Genomic DNA, 20753 nt, shown 5'->3' on the forward strand with positions numbered 1-20753 from the left:
TAATTGCTTTAGAATATTGTGTTGGCTTCTGCCATACAACAATGTGAATCAGTCATAAATATACATATATCCCCACCCTCCCCCAACCCCACACCCATCCTAGCCCTCTACATTGTCACAGAGTACTGCGTTGAGCTCCTTGTGTTATACAGCAACTTCCCATTAGCTATCTATTTTACATATGGTAATGTATATGACTTACTTCACTCTGTGTAATAGGCTCTAGGTTCATCCACCTCACTAGAACTGACTCAAATGTGTTCATTTTTATGGCTGAGTAATATTCCATTGTATATATGTACCACAACTTTCTTATCCATTCATCTGTCAATGGACATCTAGGTTTCTTCCATGTCCTATTTATTTTTTCTTTAGTAAGCTTTGGTAATTTGTGCCTTTTAAGGACTTTGTTCATTTCATCTAAGTCATTGATTCTATTTTCATAAAGTTTTAATAATGTTTTCTATTATTAATTTGTAGGATCTACAGTAATTTCTCATCTCTAATTCTTGATATTGACAATTTGTACCTTCTGTTTTTTTCTTGATTAAACTGACTTAAAGAAATAGGTTTTGGCTTCACTGATATATTTTGTTTTGTGCATTCTATCTTACTGATTTCTGTTCTTAACTTCTGCTTTTCTTTCCTTCTGTTTCTTAGAAGGCTAAAAGTGCTCCTTTTCTCCAAGTTTTGGGGGTAGAAGATCACTGATTTGAGGCTTTATACTCTTCTGATATAACTGTTCGATGCTATAAATCTTTCTTTAAGCAAGGCTTCATAGTTGCATCCCACAAATTTAAATGCCACATCTTCATTTTCATTCAGTTTGAAATAGTTTCTTTGTTGAGATTTGTGATTTCTACTTTGTAGGGTCAGAGAACATACTTTGTGACTTTTAAATTTACTGATAGTTAATATTCTGGATCACCAAACAATTATCTTGGTAAATCATCCTTGTACACTTGAAATTAATGTTAACTCTGTCATTGTGTGGGGAGTTTTATACATGTCAATAACATCAATTTGGTTAAAAGTGCTGTTCAAGTCTTCTGTTTCCTTATTAATTTTCTGTCCACTTGTTCTAACAGTCATTGAGAAAGATATTGATACTGAAAATTGATTGCAGTTGGAGATTTCTTAGTTCTATCAGTTTTTGTTTAATATAATTTGAAGCTATTTATTATATGCATAGTTAGGATTATGTTCTCTTGCTAACTTGACCTTTTTATCACTATGAAATGATCTTTATAATATTCTATGGCATGAAATCTACTTTGCTATTAATATCACTCCAGCTTTTGATTGACATTAGTACAATATTTCTTGGTTCCTGCTTTTTAAAATCATAATTGTTTTACATCAGTGTGATTATTCAATATCACAAGCTCTACCTTTTAAGTTGGGAGTGGTAAAAAAATTTACTTTTGATGTATTTTTTTAATATTGCTGGGATTAAATATACCATATGCTATTTGTTTTATCTTTGGTTCCATATTTTAAAAAATGCTTTGGGATTCTATTCTCATTTCTTTACTGGGGGACTATGCACTTTTTTTTAGTGGCTGCTTATTTTAAAGTTTATAGTGTAGTGTAATAGTTTATCCATATAGTATTATATTATTCCATATATAAGAATCTTACAACCATATACTTCCAATTCCCCAGTTTCTGCCCTTTTACATGTTATGAGCCTTAAACTACATTTTAAATATATTTTAAAACGGCAAATTATCTTTTAAAGAAAAAATTTTAAATAACGGGAAAAAGTTTTCTTAAATATCTACTATTTATGATGTCTTCATTCCTTTTTGTCAATCCAGATTTCTCTCTAGTTCTATCAGAGGGCTTCCTTGAACATTTCTGAAGTGTTAGTCTGCTGGTGGCAAATTATTTCAGCTTTGGTAGGTCTGAAAAAAAATTTTTATTTTGCCTTCAGTTTTTAGAGTCTTTACCAATTTCAAGGTTAATAGTTTTATTTTTTTTCCCCGGTACTTTAAAGATGTTTCTCCTATCTTTTTTTCTTGCATTTTTCTATGTCTATTATCATTTTTTCCTCTATAAATAATATCTTTTCTTTCCCCTCCTCCATCTGCTCTTCATGTTATTGATTTTAATGTGACTTTATGTAGCATTCTCTGTTAATCTCCCCCCCTCACACACACAACCTCTATTTGGGGCTTGCTGAGCTTCTTCTAGGATCAATGGGTTTATTGTGTGAGTACATGGCCATTATATTTTAAAATATTCTCTGTCCTCTTTCTGGGATTCTAATTACATATATATTAGGGTAATAATACTGTGCCATAGGCATTTGATCAATTCATTTTATTTTTCAATTTCGCTTTTCCTCTTTCACATCGGGACATTTCTATCACCACATATTCAGGCTCACTAATCTGCTGTTAATTCCATCTACTGTATTTTTTATTCACATATATGTTTTTCATCTCTAGAAGTTCAGTATGGGTCTGATGTCTTCTTCAGTTCAGTTCAGTCACTCAGTCGTGTCCGACTCTTTGCGGCCCCATGAATCGCAGCACGCCAGGCCTCCCTGTCCATCACCAACTCCCGGAGTTCACTGAGACTCACGTCCATCAAGTCAGTGATGCCATCCAGCCATCTCATCCTCGGTCGTCCCTTCTCCTCCTGCCTCCAATCCCTCCCAGCATCAGAGTCTTTTCCAATCAGTCAACTCTTGGCATGAGGTGGCCAAAGTATTGGAGTTTCAGCTTTAGCATTATTCCTTCCAAAGAACACCCAGGACTGATCTCCTGTAGAATGGACTGGTTGGATCTCCTTGCAGTCCAAGGGACTCTCAAGAGTCTTCTCCAACACCACAGTTCAAAAGCATCAATTCTTCAGCGCTCAGCTTTCTTCACAGTCCAACTCTCACATCCATACATGACCACTGGAAAAACCATAGCCTTGACTAGGGACCTTTGTTGGCAAAGTAATGTCTCTGCTTTTGAATATGCCCTCTAGGTTGGTCATAACTTTTCTTCCAAGGAGTAAGCATCTTTTAATTTCATGGCTGCAGTCACCATCTAGAGTGATTTTGGAGCCCCCCAAAATAAAGTCTGACACTGTTTCCACTGTTTCCCCATCTATTTCCCATGAAGTGATGGGACCAGATGCCATGATCTTCATTTTCTGAATGTTGAGCTTTAAGCCAACTTTTTCACTCTCCTCTTTCATCAAGAGGCTTTTTAGTTCCTCTTCACTTTCTGCCATAAGGGTGGTGTCATCCGCATATCTGAGGTTATTGATATTTTTCCTGGCAATCTTGATTCCAGCTTGTGCTTCTTCTTAGCCGTTTCTAAAGTCATGCTCATAGTTTCCTCTATTGTCTTAAGCAAATGAAATATTAGCAATTTTAATGTCCTTGTCAATATATTCTTATCATATATCATTTCTGGAACTGTTTCTGTTGATTGCTCCCTACCCCTGCCCCCTGCCCCCAATTATGGATCATGTTTTCTAATTTCTTTGTATACCTGGTAATTTTTGACAAGTTACTATACACTATTAATTCTATCTAAAAAATTTTTTTTTGTTCTGAGATGCTGTTATGTGTGTGTACTCAGTTGTGTCTGACTCTTTTTGACCCCATGGACTATAGCCTGCCAGTCCATGGAATTTCCCAGGCAAGAATACTGGAGTGGGTTGCCATTTCCTCCTCCAGGGGATCTTCCTGACCCAGGGGTCAAACCCACATCTCTTGCATCTCCTACCACCCCCCCAACCCCATTAAGTTTGTTGGAATCAGTTTGATCCTTTCAAGTCTTGCTTTTAAACATTATTAGATGGAACCAGAACAGCCTAATATACTTCTGTTGCCAAGGCCAGCAAATTCTAAATACTTAATATCTTTCATGTTAGGGTGTCTTTTCCTTCTGGATGGTATTAACAATAACTATTCCAAGTCCTGTATAAAATCAAAGGACTGTTTTGCCCCTTTGGATGATTCTTTCCATGGCCCTGGTAATCTCTTCATGTGCATGCAGCATTCAGTATACAGCTGAAGACTCTACAGATCTCTGGAGCTCTTCTCAATGAAGCATTCTCCTCTTTGGGACTCTGAATTGTGAATTCCAGCACTTTTACCAAATTCTGAACTTCGTATCCTAACACAGAGAAAACCATGGCATCTGTGTAGGTTCCTCCTTCCTGCCTGAAGCCTAATGTGCTCTTTAGGAAGTGAGTTGGGGTAATTGTAGTTTACCTTTTAAAATTCCCTTCTCTCTAGTGTTAGTATCTTGAATTTCTTATTGTCTTATATCTAAAAACTACTGTTTTGTGTATTTTTTTCTTTTTTTAAAATGTGAGAAAGTAAATCAGTTTCTATTAATCCACCATGGCTAGAAGCTGAAGTCATAACATGATAAAGTTTGTGATGGTTTGAATATTATTTACTATTAGGCTTATACAGCATTTTTGAGAGACTGGCTAAAGGTAAATGACCACTCTATTTCACAAACCACAAACAGTGGTTTGTGACTGTTTAGTCCATGCTGTGGTCTAGTTAGCTTTATTCTGTTCCTTGAATAAAAATGATACAAAATCTAGTTGGTTTTTAGACTTATGCCATCTTATAAGATACACCATGCAGGAGTCTGTAAATGAATTACTGGAAATTAATCTGTCTGGAAGACAATTCTAAGTGGATGACTTTCTGATGGTGTAAAGCTGTGCTGTTCAATTTGCTGGCTAGCAGCCACATGTGGCAATTTAAATCTAAATTAATTAAAATGGGAATTTCATTAAATCAATTGCACTATCCACATATCACGTATTCAGTAACCACATGTAGCTAGTAACTACCATTCTAAACAGTCTAGACAGGAAATATTTCCACTGTCATAGAAAGTTCTCTTGGTCTAAAATGTCATCTCCACACCTGATGAAAGCCCATGATTTTAACATTTAAGCCCGCTAATTCAGGCCTAAACTTTAGTGGTAAGATAATCATAGAAAAGACAGCGAAATACAAATCTATTGGCAGATATGAAGGTGTATTTAAATTAAGAAAATATAGTCTTATATCATGGAGCTGACAGAAGAAATGCTGTGAAGACCCAATGAAGCTTAACTTTGGCAATAAGACTTTATGAAATCCAGGACTAAAGCAAGGAAAAACATGCATATGTGAGAAATAAAGGTATTATATTCAATTGGGGAAAAGGAGGCAAAGACCAAACGACAGACCTTGGCAGCATCCATAACTTTTATGTTTTACATATTCTGTAGGAAACGATCACATGGTTGTTTTTCAGATCTCTAAACCACGTGAAGACATATGGATAAATATTTCCAATAGTACCTACCATGAAATTTTAAAAAACATCTTATTCATTCTTAGCCATTAGATGATTTAGTTTACATAGATATGACATCTATTTTTTAATGTATGAATGTATGTATGTATTTTATGGTGGTAAGAACACAACATGAGAGCTACAATTTTAGAAAATGTTTAAATTTAAATTTGTTGATTATAGGTACAATTATACAGTAGATCTCTAGACATTATTGGTCGTGCTTAACCAAAACTTTATGCCAACTGATTAGGCTCCTTTGTCCATGGCATTTCCCAAGCAAGAATACTGGAGTGGGTTGCCAGTTCTCCAGGGGATCTTCCTGACCCAGGGATCAAACCTGGGTCTCCTGCATTGGCAAGCAGATTCTTTACCACTGAGCTACCAGGGAAGCCCGTAGTACACCTACACATTTGCTCATATACAAATATTCAAACACATCTAAGGGACTATATATAATCATAATCGCGTTGTTATATCTTAAAAATCTGAGGCTCCTTCGTATTTTAGATATTCCAGGTTTAGGAAATGCATAAAATACTCCAAACACAAACAGAGGAGAATATAGATGCTTAGATAATCGTGTTTGTATGATACAGTCTATAGTAAGTATCAAAGGAGTAAGGTGAACATCAATGCTTGTTGTTCTGTCCCATTCCTCAGTTAAATCCATTTGATTAATAACCCCTATAAAAAATTCATTTAATAGAAAATGGCCAAACTTGAAATCTAGCAATATAGACTCAATTCATTTTCTTTTTATAGCTTGATTTATTGTGTTGCTTATCCAGAGCTATTTTACAACAGTATCAAGCCATTCCTTATACTTTCCTGTGACACTGATTAAAACAAGTAAGGTTGTAAAATAACAATATTAACCCCACTGTTATTAACTGCATTTTAAACAGTCATATATACATCTCTAAAAGTCTAGGTGTGACATGCTGCTGCTGCTGCTAAGTCGCTTCAGTCGTGTCCGAGGTGTGACATAAAACAACTTATAAAGAGACAATCATTAAAGTTGTCCTCTTTGCTACTTAAAAAAAAAAGTGAATTGGGGTTTGAGGAAAATGTTGACGTCCACATGTTAAAGAATAGCTAAATTGTTAATTAGAATTGGTCCCCTGTCTCTGCTGTGTAGACCAATCTAGTCCCCTTAGAGTCTTTAACATTGTTAAGTATTGCAAATAACAATGTTTGCAAAAGTGTTGCCCTTCACACTTCCATATATCCCCGCTGCATACTCTGAATACCTTCTCATCACCGCCAGCTTTCCCCCGTCCATCAGTCTTCTTCTTCCTCTTAAATCTTTAACCTCTCCTATTCCATTGTTCCTACCCCCCCAGCCCTTTCTTCAGTGGTTTCTCTTCCTCCACTCACCCCTAAATGGTTAAATGTCAAAATCATTAACCCCTTTCCATCTTTATAATCTCCACTCTGACAAATTGTATTTACTACTAACTACTTCCTACATTTTGGTAACTCCCACAGTGCTAACTTGGATTTTTTTTCTGATTGTTTTTCTAATTATCCCAGAAATATGTCAGATCTAACATGTCCAAAACGACATTTATCTTCTCCTTATCTCCTCCAAACTTAATTTTCTTCACTGATTCCTAATACTAATTAATAACCACCTAAGCCAGATATTTGGTGGATCCTCAAATTCTCTTTTGCTCATCTTCAAATCCACTTTGTCACTATGAGTTCCACCTCAAATATTTCATATATTTATTTCATTTTATCACTGCTATTTTGTTAAATTAGGACCTTAACATGTCTTGCCCAATGGCTGTAATAGTTTACTTCTCTAATCTTCCACTAATCTAAGCTATATTTCATTTATTTGGCTTGAGTAGCCATATAGAGTTAAAACACTTCACTCTCACCACTTCCCTGGTGGCTCAGACAGTAAAAAATCTGCTGGAAATGTGGGAGACAGGCTTGATCCCTGGGTCAGGTAGATCCCCTGGAGGAGGTCATGGCAACCCACTCCAGTATTCTTGCCTGGGGAATCCCATGGACAGAGGAGCCTGGTGGGCTACAGTCTATGGGGGTGCAAAGAGTTAGACACAGCTGAGCAACTACACTCACTTTCAACCTTATAGAGTTAAACTGCTTCACCCTCATTTTCCCCAATATACACTTGGAACACACCCCAGTGATAGGCCTCTTGTCTATAAGATTTTAAAGTTCAAAGATCTTTGTATAGTCTCCAAGGCCATTTATGACCTTACAGCTTTCCTCTACTCAGGGAGAAGCTTTTTTTCCTTCAGAAATGTGTGCATACCTCTATCCCAGCTGTTATCCTTTTTTTCTATAGTTGGCATTTTACATTTCTCCTCTAAAGAAGGAGTTTATTGAAACTGTGTAGACTTCATGGTCTTTCGCCTCCTTCATGAGCATCTCTAAACAAACCACCAAGCCTTCCATATAGGCACAACCTGGCACACACTTAGAAAATAGGGGGAAACTAGCAAAATCTAATATATCTCATCACACGTATATACACTTACAAAGTGGTACATGCATAGCTTTATATGTATAGACTTGCTATGAAAACAGTTAACAGGTGGTTGGAACTATAGTTTGAATCATATAATTTAATTAACTACTATAGCCTGTCTATAGAGATAAAATTATCCATATGAGAACAAGATTAGTAAGTAAAACAGCTTGTGAGCCTTAAAAACTCATTATCTTTACAGATTAAAAGACCAGAAATATGCTCTTTTGGATGGTATAATTTTCATTTATCAAAAACAGAACATTACAGTGGCTTCAACAATTCAGAAGAGAAAAAAGTTAGATAAAAGAAAAACATTGCTTCAAAACTATTTCTGGAAAGACAGGTAGGTCATCAATAATGAGTAAGTAAAGCATCTCAATAACTGTCAATCATTGCTTAAACTCACCTGATTATTGTATGCATCAGGTGCAAGTTTCTTGTACGTTGGTGCCATAAGAGTGGACAGGTTTTGTAAATGCGACTCCAGTTTCTCTTCCTGTATAAAATGAACAATTCTGCATGTTAAATTCCAAATCCATTCTATCTATATATGAAAGGTGATTAATTAGATTTTTCCCCCTACATCTTAGATCCAAATCACTATATATAGCACCTCTTATTAAATAACTGCCATCTTAACACACTGAGTGAAAAGCGTAGACCATTTATAACCTGTTTTTGTTTGTGTTGTTAAATGTGTACCACTTTGTTATTTTAATAAGATTAATCAATCTTATACTTTGCATGCATTTTATTAATATATGTCTATACTAGTAGTAGATTAGGAGAATGAGGCCATTTAAAAGGTCACATTCTCTACTCCCTCCAGTTAGTGGCCAAGGAAGATGAGGTGTTGAAAGGATTTGTTTGGTTTCACCTATTTCCAATCTTTATATTTTTAAATGGTTATAAAAATAGCATTTCAAAATTTGAAATGATATCTCCATAGAACTAAAAATCACTAGGTGATTCAACTATGAATAAAACTCCACGAACTATAATGTGGTGTATGTGAAAAATTTTGTAAAGTTTAAAAGAGGAAAAATGTTCAGTTACATTCCCTCCCCCCCCAACAAAGAATATGCTTTTTTAAAAGCTAGGTGATGATAATAGTCCATTGTTCCATTCATACCTAGATGTTCTCATTTCACATTGATATTTCTCTAAAAACCTTGGGAGATTTAACCAGCTGGCAGAAAAACGTTTGTATGTCAGAAGGTGAGGAGATTTCTTACTGAAGCCCTCCTATCTGACAGACAGAGGATGTTACTAGCCATCCCTTGGATTTGGTTTACATGAAACACAGGAATAAATATTTATGACGTAGCGGTGAAAAAGCTCTCCAGTGTGAAAAATTAAAGTGGAAGGCAGCATGCAGATTTGCTATTCATTAGGTTTATTAAAGAGCTGGATGTTTTTCTTTATGAAAAGAGGACATCTAACACATTAATACAGCTTATTAAAATATTATCATTCTATGAAAAAAATTTATCGTGACTCGAAGAGCTTTGGCACTTTATTAAATTTCCGATTACCATTATAATTACAAATAATAGAGATCACACATTTTTCAATTAGAGGGACATGTAAAAATTATTACATCAATAGTATAGATATCTATTTCAATTGCATCTAAAATTTGAAAGAAAACTATACTGTGTACAGATTCACTAAAAATTTTATCATATTTAAACACTAAACATACTGAGGTTTTCCAATTATTCAGTTAACATCCCCTAGAACACAAGCTACCCAAAAGTTGTTAAATTTCATACCAGTTTACAAGTTATATTTTGAGAAATTGATAGTCCAGAGAAAGGACAAACCCAGTGATGTCAATGAGAAATTAGAGTTCATTTATTTCAACTACACTTTTATATTAAAATCTAAGTATGTTTTAGTTACTTGAATGCACTTATCATAGTAACATTAAATCATCACATCTCATGGGCTGAAAAGGTGAATAGAAATGGTCTTTTATGAATGTGGCCGTCACAAACATGGCTTCTATAATTCAGGTTTAAAAGATGAAAGTTTTAACAGTCAAGTATTAATAATTTTAATATGGAAATGACAGCTGTGTAAAACTCAAATTAATATAAAAGACAAAGAATAAAAAGATATAAGCATGAAGAGTTTGTGTTGCTCAAACCCTATTACTTTGGTATCACATGGTTGTTATCATGCATAATTTTATAAAATATTATTATGTGTGTCTACAGTTTAGCCAAAATTTTATTGATCCATCTTTGAGATGAAATTCTCTCTGCTAATGAGAGTTTAGCAGAGTATATCATATTATTCATTTCATCTGTGTTCACCAATTCTCCATGAAAAATAAACAGATTATACATCAGGAAGTAAACAAACCTCTTTTGGGTCATCCCCAAGCAGCTTAAATTTTCTTGGGATCTTGCTTCTGGCAAACTTACATCCATTGTAGTACATGCTCCATGAACAACCGAAAGAAAAGGAGGCACCACAGGTGTCTGGGTCCAGCCCCTGACAGGCACAGGTTCTCCTGAGAAAGCAAAGAACCAACTTCAGGACTATGGGTAGCACTGACTGGGCCATCAACCTCATATTCTGGGTATCTACATTCCAAAATGGGTGCAAATTAATTTTAAAACTCTAACTTTATATTAAGCTGTGCCACAATCAAATGAGAAAATAACTATTTCAACTGACTCAAAAAGACCATTTAAACAAACACTTTATTGCAGTATAAACTGGAGAAAAGTACACATGATTTTATAGCTTGCAATCACTCACAGATGAAACATATCCATGTGGCACTTAAACTAAGAAACAAAACATCCACTTGCACCTTCAAAACCCCATCCTTTCAGGCACTGTCCTCCTAACAGTAACTTCTATCACAAGAGATGAGTTTTGCCTATCTTTACACTATATGTGTTCCTCTGCCTGGGTCCATACACTCAGGCATGTCCGACTTGTTGCGATTCCATGGACTGTAGCCCGCCAGGCTCCTCTGTCCATGAGATTCTCCAGGTAAGAATACTGGAGTAGGTTGCCATTTCCTTCTCCAGGGGATCTTCCTGATGCAGGGATCGAATCTGAGTCTCCTGCATTGGCAGGCAAATTCTTTACCACTGAAGCACGAGGGAAACCCTTTATACTATACATACACTATTATGTCGATTGTGCTTAGTCACTCAATTGTGTCTAAATCTTTGTGATTCCATGGACTGCAGCCTGCCAGTATCCTCTTCTCATGCAATTCTCCAGGCAAAAGTACTGGAGAGAGTTGCCACTCCCTTCCCCAGGGGATCTTCCCGACCCAGGGATTAAACCCAGATCTCCTGCACTGCCAGGGGATTCTCTACCAACTGAGCCACTAAGGAAGCTCTTTATACAGTAGATACTGTAAACCTACTGAATTTAGTGTGTATGCATGTGTATATGTATGTGAAAGTGATATAAAAGTGAAAAAGTATGTGTGTGTATATATATAGTTTTGCCCATTTTCCTTCTATGTATAGTATAGATCACACATACATTTATATATACACACACACAAACACATATACATAGTTTTGACTATTTTTATACTACATGTAAAGAAAAGGCAGAAGAACCAGAGATCAAATTGCCAACATCCGTTAAAGCATCAAAAAAGCAAGAGAGTTCCAGAAAAACATCTACTTCTGCTTTACTGACTATGGCAAAGCCTTTGACTGTGTGGATCACAACAAACTGTAAAAAATTCTGAAAGAGATGGGAATACCAGACCACCTTACCTACCTCCTGAGAAATCTGTATGCAGGTCAAGAAGCAACAGTTAGAACTGACCATGAAACAACAGACTGGTTCCAAATCGGGAAAGGAGAACATCAAGACCGTATACTGTCACCCTGCTTATTCAACTTATATGAAGAGCACATCATGTGAAATGCCAGGCTGGATGAAGCACAAGCTGGAATCAAGACTGTTGGGAGAATTTTCAATAACCTCAGATATGCAGATGACACCACCCTTATGGCAGAAAGTGAAGAGCTAAAGAGCCTCTTGATAAACGTGAAAGAGGAAGAGTGAAAAAGTTGGCTTAAAACTCAACATTCAGAAAACTAAGATCATAGCATTCGGTCTCATCATTTCATGGCAAATAGATGGGGAAACAATGGAAAGAGTGACAGACATTATTTTGGGGGGCTCCAAAATCACTGCAGATAGTGACTGCAGCCATGAAATTAAAAGACGCTTGCTCTGTGGAAGAAAAGCTACGACCAACCTAGATAGCATATTAAGAAGCAGAGACATTACTTCATCAAAAAAGGTCCATCTAGTCAAAGCTATGGTTTTTCCAGTAGTCATACATGGATGTGAGAGTTGGACTATAAAGAAACCTGAGCGTTGAAGAATTGATGCTTTTGAACTATGGTGTTGGAGAAGACTCTTGAGAGTCCCTTGGACTGCAAGGAGAGTCAACCAGTCCATTCTAAAGGAAATCAGTCCTGAATATGCATTGGAAGGACTGATGCTGAAGCAGAAACTCCAATACTTTGGCCACCTGATTCGAAGAACTGACTCATCTGAAAAGACCCTGATGCTGGTAAAGATTGAAGGTGGGAGGAGAAGGTGATGACAGAGGATGAGATGGTTGGATGGCATCACTGACTCGATGGACATGACTTTGAGTAAGCTCTGGGAGTTGGTGATGGACAGGAAAGCCTGGAGTGCTGCAGCCCATGGGGTCGCAAAGAGTCAGACACAACTGAGACACTGAACTGAACTGACACTACATGTAGTATGCTATATTATCCTGTAGTATAAAAATAGAAATGTGTGTATGTATATTATACACATACATATATAACATACACAGGTACATGCAATTATTTAGTATAAGCTTATCTGTATCTTTTCTTCAACATTTTTTGGATGTTACAACTGTATTGTTACATGTAGTTTTACCATATTTACATGCATACAGTTTTCAGTTGTATAAATATGCCACAAATTAACCATCCCAACACAGACGGGCCTTTGAGTGCCTTCTAGTTTTTGACTAAAATATAGTACTGTGACTTTACAGACCAAGTCAGCTATATCCTAAGGGCAATAAACAGGTGACCAAGCAAAGAAATCAAAAATTTAAAACAAGATAAAACAAGCCAGAAGGAAAACTGTATTAATAGGTTTTTTTTCCCTGCTGTACTGAGGTATAATTGAAAAATGAAATTGTAAATATTTAAAGTATACAATGTGATGATTTGATATAAGCATATATTATGAAAGGATTTTCCCATGAAGTTAGTTAAGACATCTGTCACCTCACAAATTTATCTTTTTTTTTCCTTGCAAAGAACATTTAAGTATGACCCTTTTAGCAAATTTCAATTATATCACAAGGTGTTATCAACCATAGTTACCATGTTATACATTAGAGCCTCAGATCTTATTTTATAATGAAAGATGATTATATACATACATACTTTACCAATCTCTCCCTATTTCCTTCAGGCCATAGCCTCTCACAACCACTATGCTACTCTGTTTTAATGAGTTTGATTTTTATTTGTTTGTTTTTGACTCCATGGATAATTGATACCATTAGTATTTGTCTTTTTCCATATGGCTTATTTCAGTCAGTATAATACCCTCCAAGTTCATCCACGTTTCAAAAATGACAGGATTTCCTTTTTTAAAAGCTGAATAATATTCCTGTGTGTGTGTGTGTGTGTGTGTACACAAACCACATCTTTATCCATTTATCCATTAATGGAGTCTTAGGTTGTCTCCATACCTTGGTTATAGTAAACAACGCTGCAATTGGAGAGCAGATACTTCTGAGATAATGACTTCATTTACTCTGGATACATGCGGACAAGTGGATGGTTGCATCTTTCATTTATGTATTGTTCTCTTGACCTCACTGGACAACAACAGTCTTATTTGTAGTAACGATATTATTTTGAAGTTACTTATGTATGTTCTGACATGAAGAAATCATTGTTAACTTCAATTAAGAATTTCAGTGTAAGATGAAAGAAGTCTAAAGATAAGTAAAGATCCTGTAATCCTATGAATAGGAAATAGTATGAATTCATGGGTTAAAAAGTTCAAAATTTCTCTTTCTAAAAAAAATTTCTATATCTTCACACTGAATATACCTAAAGTAACAATACTGTCACATTAGAATTGTTACTCCAGGATTAGGCTGGATATCCTCCAAAGCCCTACTCTTGGAGAAATGTCACTATTTTACCCATTTGGTAGCTCTCTAGAAGACCTCACCAACAAGGCTTTCTTTATTTGATCTGACCTGGAGCTCACCTATTGTATACAGCCTTTTCCCCACTGGAGGTATTTGTTGACAATAGTCAGAGGCAGTTGTTGAACACTGTAGCTGTCTGAGGTCTTGGTAGACAAAACTAGCTAGACTGACCAAGAAAAAGAGAGAAGACCCAAATTACTAAAATTAGAAATCGAAAAGAGGATATTACCAATGACCTTATTAAAAGCATTATAAGAGAATACTATAAAAAAGATCTATTAACAAATTAGATAACATAGATGAAATGGACAAAAGTTCCAGGAAGCACAAACTACTGAAACTGATGAAATAGAAATCTGAATATATCTATAACAAAAAGACTGAATCAATAATCAAAAAACTGCCCGCAAGGATAAACCCAGGAGTACATGATTTTCCTGTTACATTTAAAGAACATTTAAAGAACTAGCCCCAATCCTTTACAAATTCTTCCAAATAATATGAGAGAACCCTTCCCAATGCATCCTAGGAATCTAGTATTACCCTGAAACCATAAAACAAAGACATCAAAAGAAAACTATAGACCAATATCTTATGAATATAGATGAAAAAATCCTCAATAAAACACCAGCAAACAGAATCCAACAACATACACAGAAAGTATACACTATAGCCAAGTAATAACTATCCCAGAAATGCAGTGTTGGTCCAGTGTACAAAAAAAAAAACAACAATCAATATTAAATACTACATTAACAAAATGAAATTCAGAAAAAGCATCCGAGAAAAGTCCAACATCCTTTTATGATAAAAATGTTCAACCTAAGAACAGAAAAAAATCTTCCTCAATCTGACAAAGAACATTTACAAAAACCCTACATTTAACATCATACTAAATAGTGAAAAACTAAAAGTTTTCCCCTTAAAATCAGGGATAAAACATAGATGTTTGCTTTTGCCAGTTCTGTTCACAATCTACTATATGTTCTAGCCAGGGAAATAATGCAAAAGTGTTAAAAAAAAAAAGGAAAGACACTCAGATTGGCAATGAAGAAATTATCTCTATTCGTAGATGACAAGATTTTTGTATGTATAAATCCTAAGGAATCCACTAAAAAAATTTAATACTAATCAACTAGTTTAATAAGTTTGCAGGATACAAGGTTAATATATAAAAACCAATCGTGTAAGTGTATACTAACAATGAACAATTCAAAAATGAAATCAAAATAATTCCACTTAAATAGTATCAAAAATAATAAATTATTTAGGAATTTGACAAAAGAAGTGTAGTACTTGTACACTGCAAACGATAAAACATCATTGAAAAAAATTAAAAACCTAAATAAATGTAAAGACATACTGTCTAATATATAGGAAGATGTAATATTGTTAAGATATCAATAGAACCTCTGTCAAAATTCCAGATGGGGAGATTCATAAGTTGATCCTAAAATTCATAGAGACCTGAAAAGGGCACAAAATAGCCAAAATAATCCTATAAAAGGAAAACAGAGATTTACACACCCAATTTCAAAACATCACGACAACTATGGCAGTCAATGCCATGAAGTATTGGTATAAGGACAGGTATGTAAATTAATGAAATAGGAAAGTCCTGAAATGACCCATACATCTTTGTCAATTAATTTTCAACAGGAATGACAAGAAATTCAATATGGAAAACACAGTCTCTTCAACAAATGGTGCTGAGACAACTGGATAGTCACATGCAAAAGAATGAAGTTGACTTCTTATCTCACATGATAACTCAACAGTGATCAAAAGACTCAAATGTAACAGCTAGAACTATAATACTCTGGGAAGAAAACACTGGTGTAAATCTTCAACACCTTGGATTATACAATGATTTCTTAGATATGACACTAAAAGTACAAGTAATTAATTTAAAAAGACAAATTGATTTCATCAAAATAAAAAACTTCTGTGCTTCAAGGATATCATCAAATGAAGAGAGAACCTACAGAATGAGAAAATATCTGCAAACCATATATCTGATGAGTTGTAATATCCAGAACAATTAAAAACTGAGCAAAGATTTAAGTAAAGATTTCTTCAAAGAAGACAGAGAGGAATAGCCAATAGCAAATGAAATAACGACTAACATCATTACTCATGTGAAGTGAAGTGAAGTTGCTCAGTTGTGTCTGACTCTGCGACCCCATGGGCTGTAGCCTATCAAGCTTCTCCGTCCATGGGATTTTCCAGGCAAGAGTGCTGGAGTGGATTGCCATTTCCTTCTCCAGGGGATCTTTCCAACCCAGGAATCGAACCCGGGTCTCCTGCATTGCAGGCAGACGCTTTACTGTCTGAGCCACAGAGCAGCCCCATCATTACTCATAGGGAAATGCAAATCAAAACCATGAGATACACATTATACCCGCTGAAAAGGTTATAATGAAAAAGGCAGACAATAAATACTTTTGATTAAAATGCAGAAACATAAGAACCTCTATTTTGTTGCTAAGCATGAAGAGTGGTGCAGCTGTTTTGGAAAAGTCTGGCAGTTCCTCAGAAAGTTAAACAGCATTACCAAATGATTATCAATGCCATTCCTAGGTATATACCCAAGAGAAGTGACAATATATGTCTATACAAAAACATGTACACAGATATTTTTAGCAGCCAAAAAGTAGAAATAACCAAAATGTTTATGAACTGATAAATAGAGAAAATGTGGTATATATACACAATGGAATATTATTCCGTCATAAAAAAGAAATAAAGTACTGATTACTGTGATGACAAAGTCAAACCTTTAAAACATTATAAGATATAGGAATAAAATCCTACCTAAAGAGCCAAAAGACCCGTACTCCAAAAACTATCAGACACTGACAAAAGAAAGCGAAGATGACAAAGATGGAAAGATATACCAAGACATGTTCCAAGATATGTTCTTGGATTAGAAGAATCAATATTATCAAAATGACTATACTACCCAAGGCAATATACAGATTCAATGCAATCCCTATCAAATTGCCAGTGGCATTTTTCACAGAACTAAAATAACAAAATATTTAATTTGTATGGATACACAAAAGACCCTGAATAGCCAAAGCAATCCTGAGAAAGAAAAATAAGGCTGGAGGAATCAGGCTCCCTGACTTCAGACTATTCTATAAAGTCACAGTTATCAAAACAGTTTGCTACTGGTGCAAAAACAGAAATATATTGACAGATCAATGGAATAGAAATAAAGCCACACATCTATGCTCAATTAATCTATGGCTAAGGAGGCAAGAATATACAATGGAGAAAAGACAGTCTCTTCAATAAGTGGGGCTGGGAAAACTGGACAGCCACACGTAAAAGAATGAAATTAGAACACTCTCTGAAAACATACACAAAAATAAACTTTGAAATGGATTAAAGACTTAAATGTAAAGCTGAACACTAAAAACTCTTACAGGAAAATACAGGCAGAATACTCTTTAACAAAAATTTTGCAGCAATAGCCTTTTTTGATCCACCTCCTAGTGAAAATAAAAACAAAAAAACAAATGCGACCTAATTAAACTTAAAATCTTCTGTACAGCAAAGGAAACCATAAACAAAATGGAAAGAAAACCCACAGAATGGGAGAAAATATTTGCAAAAAAAGTGACTGACAAGGGATTAATTTCTAATATACAAACAGTTCATGTAGTTCTATATTTTAAAAAAATCAAAAAATGGGCAGAAGATCTAAATAGACATTTCTCCAAAGACATACAGATGGCCAAAAAGCACATGAAAGATGCTCAACATCGCTAATTATTAGAGAAATGCAAGTCAAAACGACAATGAGCAATAACCTTACACCAGTCACAATGGCCATTATCAAAAAATCTATAAACAGTAAATGCTGGAGAGGTTGTGGAGAAAAGGGAACACTTCTATACTGTTTGTGGGAAATGTAAATTGGTACAGCCATTAGACAGAATAGTATGGAAGTTCCTTAAAAAACTAAAAATGGAACTACCATATGATCCAGCAATCCCATTCCTGGGCATGTATCTGGAGAAAACTAGAATTTGAAAAGATATATGCACCCCGATGTTTACTGCAACACTATTTACAATAGCCAAAACATGGAAGCAACCTAACTGTCCATCGACAGAAGAATGAATGTGATATATATATATATATATATTTATAGGTATATACACAATGGAGTATCACTTGGCTGTAGAAAAGAATGAAATAATGCCATCTGCAGCAACATGGATGGACCTGGAGATTATCATACTAAGTGAAGTCAGTCAGAGAAAGCCAAATATCACATGATATCAGTCATGCGGAATCTAATTTTTAAAAAATGATTTACAAAACAAAGGAGCTTGGGATTAACATACACACACTACTATATACAGAAGACCAGCAAAGCACAGGAAACTGCTCAGTATCCTGCAACAATCTATATGGGAGAAGAATCTGAAAAAGAGTGAATATATGTACAAGTGAATCACTATGCTGGATACCTGAAACTAAGACAACATTGTAAACCAACTATACTCTGCTAAAAATTAAAAACAAAATTTAAAGACCACACATTATGCTAAGTGGAAAAGGCCAGAAAGATAGGTTAAATATTGTATGATTCTATTAATATGAAATGCCCAGAGGAGGCAAATTTATAGAGACAGAAAGTTGATCAGTAGTTGTCATTTAGGGGAGAGAAGAATGGAAAGTGACTAACCAATGGCTATGAGGTTTATATTTGGGCGTGACAAAAATGTTGTGCAACTTCATGAATACACTAATGTACTGTATTGTATACTAAAAGGGTGAATTTTATAGTGTGTGAATTATATCTAAATTTTAAAAGGTCACTACATAACAAAGTGACTTCAAGGTGATTTCCTACATGAAATGGATACTAAAAAGGCACATTTCTTTCGACAGAGGCCTTTCAATTACAGTTAGAATTTTCACACTGTAGCCTCATTTCAACATGTCTCAAAATTTGGCTAATTGTTAAATAACAAATCAGAGAAATTGTAGTAAAAATATTTGCCTATGCAACATATTTTTAAAATGCTTCAACCTCTTTGGACTTCTAACTGTAAAAAAGAAAAGAAATGTAAGCTAGAAACTAGATCAGCTATTCAAACTTATGCAAGAGTAGAAAACTAGCAAAATAATTTAAATGTATACAACAAATAAATTTGTACAACATTAAAAAATAAGAAACATTTCAATTTGCAAACTAATACAAACAGGTAATAATCATTGATGGATGTGCTAAGCCGTTAAGTGAAAGTTTTCTAGGAAACTTTATGATGGGTGGATCAAGCTAAAAACTTCAGAAATGAACACTGATAATATCACTATAAATGGAACAAAGCAGATATTATGTCCCTCATGATGGGTCTAAAGAAGTAAGATTATTTCATGACCACTTATGAAGCATTCTGCTAATGTACATGTATATATGCATATTTAAGTCTCTAACTACCAGTGTCTAAATGATATTAGTGGCAGAGGAACAAGTTAAGCAAGTGTGCACAGTCAAATCCAGAGTGTGGGAAATTTTACAAAGCAAATCAAAATCATACAGTCTAACAAATTCCTTAAAAAGAGGGGAAACTATTCACAAGAAGCTTGTGAATCATATACTTTATCTTACAAACTGGGACACTTTTGAAAATAAAAGGAAGTTTTATCAGTAATTATGTTAGATGATAGGCTTGAACTAGGGCCTACTGAAAAGTCTCAATCAAATGCAAGATATAGACTTTCTTTTTTTCAGTGTTTTTTCACTCTCTGTGTATATTGGAAATAGGATCCAGTTAGGGAATTTTAAATGTGGTCTGAACATTAAATGATATTCAAGAACCACTCAATTTTGAAATGAAGGATAATGCCACTGTGACTAGGTTTTGTTTAAAACAAAAAGTCCTTATCTGTTAGCGCTATACATCAGAGTGAATGTAGCTGAGATGATATGACATCTGTTTTGCTTTAAAACAGTGGCAGGGGTGGGGTTAGAAAGTGTGGCAAGGAGGATATATGTAATAGTATTGGCAAAATGTTGATAAATATTGAGGCTGTGTGATGAGTTCCTGGGGATTCATTATCCTGTACTCTCCATTTATGTATATTGGAAATTTTTGTATAATATACAGTTTCTTTAAAAGTTTAATATCACCTAGCATGGCAGAGACAGTTCTGGCTTTGACTTTCTTATAATGACAGATAGCAGTCCCACAACTCCTACTTGCCAAAAAAATACTGGTTAGGCTTAGTCCATAAAATGGACATCTCAAAGGGAGATCTTTAAAGGAGGAACAAATGGCTTGGCTCAAAGGAAATGTAAAAATTCATTCTGATTTTCCCACTGGAAGATGCTCTCAGAGTTGTTTCTGGACTCACAGTGGGTGGTTACGGTGCACGCTCGCACTGGGATTTATAACAATTCAGTGATGAGAGTCACATAGCTTTGAACATTAAAATGAGTCAGCAGCCCCAATTTGAGATTATCCTTCATTGTTGTTGTTTAGTAATTTCAGTCGTGTCTGACTCTTCGTGACCCCATGGACTATAGCCCACCAGGCTCCTCTGTCCATAGGATTCTCCAGGCAAGAATACTGCAGTGGGTTGCTATTTCCTCCTCCAGGGGATCTTCCCGACCCAGGGATAAAACCCATGTCTCCTGCACTGCAGGCAGATTCTTTTCCTGCTGAGC

General features: G+C 35.2%; 1 protein-coding gene across 1 annotated transcript in view; it reads right to left on the bottom strand.

Annotated features, from left to right (window-relative positions):
• TET2 (tet methylcytosine dioxygenase 2) overlaps window positions 1-20753 on the bottom strand; it is a 40028-nt gene that overhangs the window by 9817 nt on the left and 9458 nt on the right. Inside the window, exons 5-6 of the mRNA XM_068975564.1 lie at window positions 10195-10345; window positions 8231-8320 (exon numbers count right to left, since the gene is read on the bottom strand). Coding sequence (XP_068831665.1) covers window positions 8231-8320; window positions 10195-10345 — 241 coding nt within the window. The remainder of the gene's footprint in view (window positions 1-8230; window positions 8321-10194; window positions 10346-20753) is intronic.

Source organism: Capricornis sumatraensis, chromosome 7, assembly GCF_032405125.1.
Source record: "Capricornis sumatraensis isolate serow.1 chromosome 7, serow.2, whole genome shotgun sequence".
Taxonomy (NCBI): Eukaryota; Metazoa; Chordata; class Mammalia; order Artiodactyla; family Bovidae; genus Capricornis; species Capricornis sumatraensis.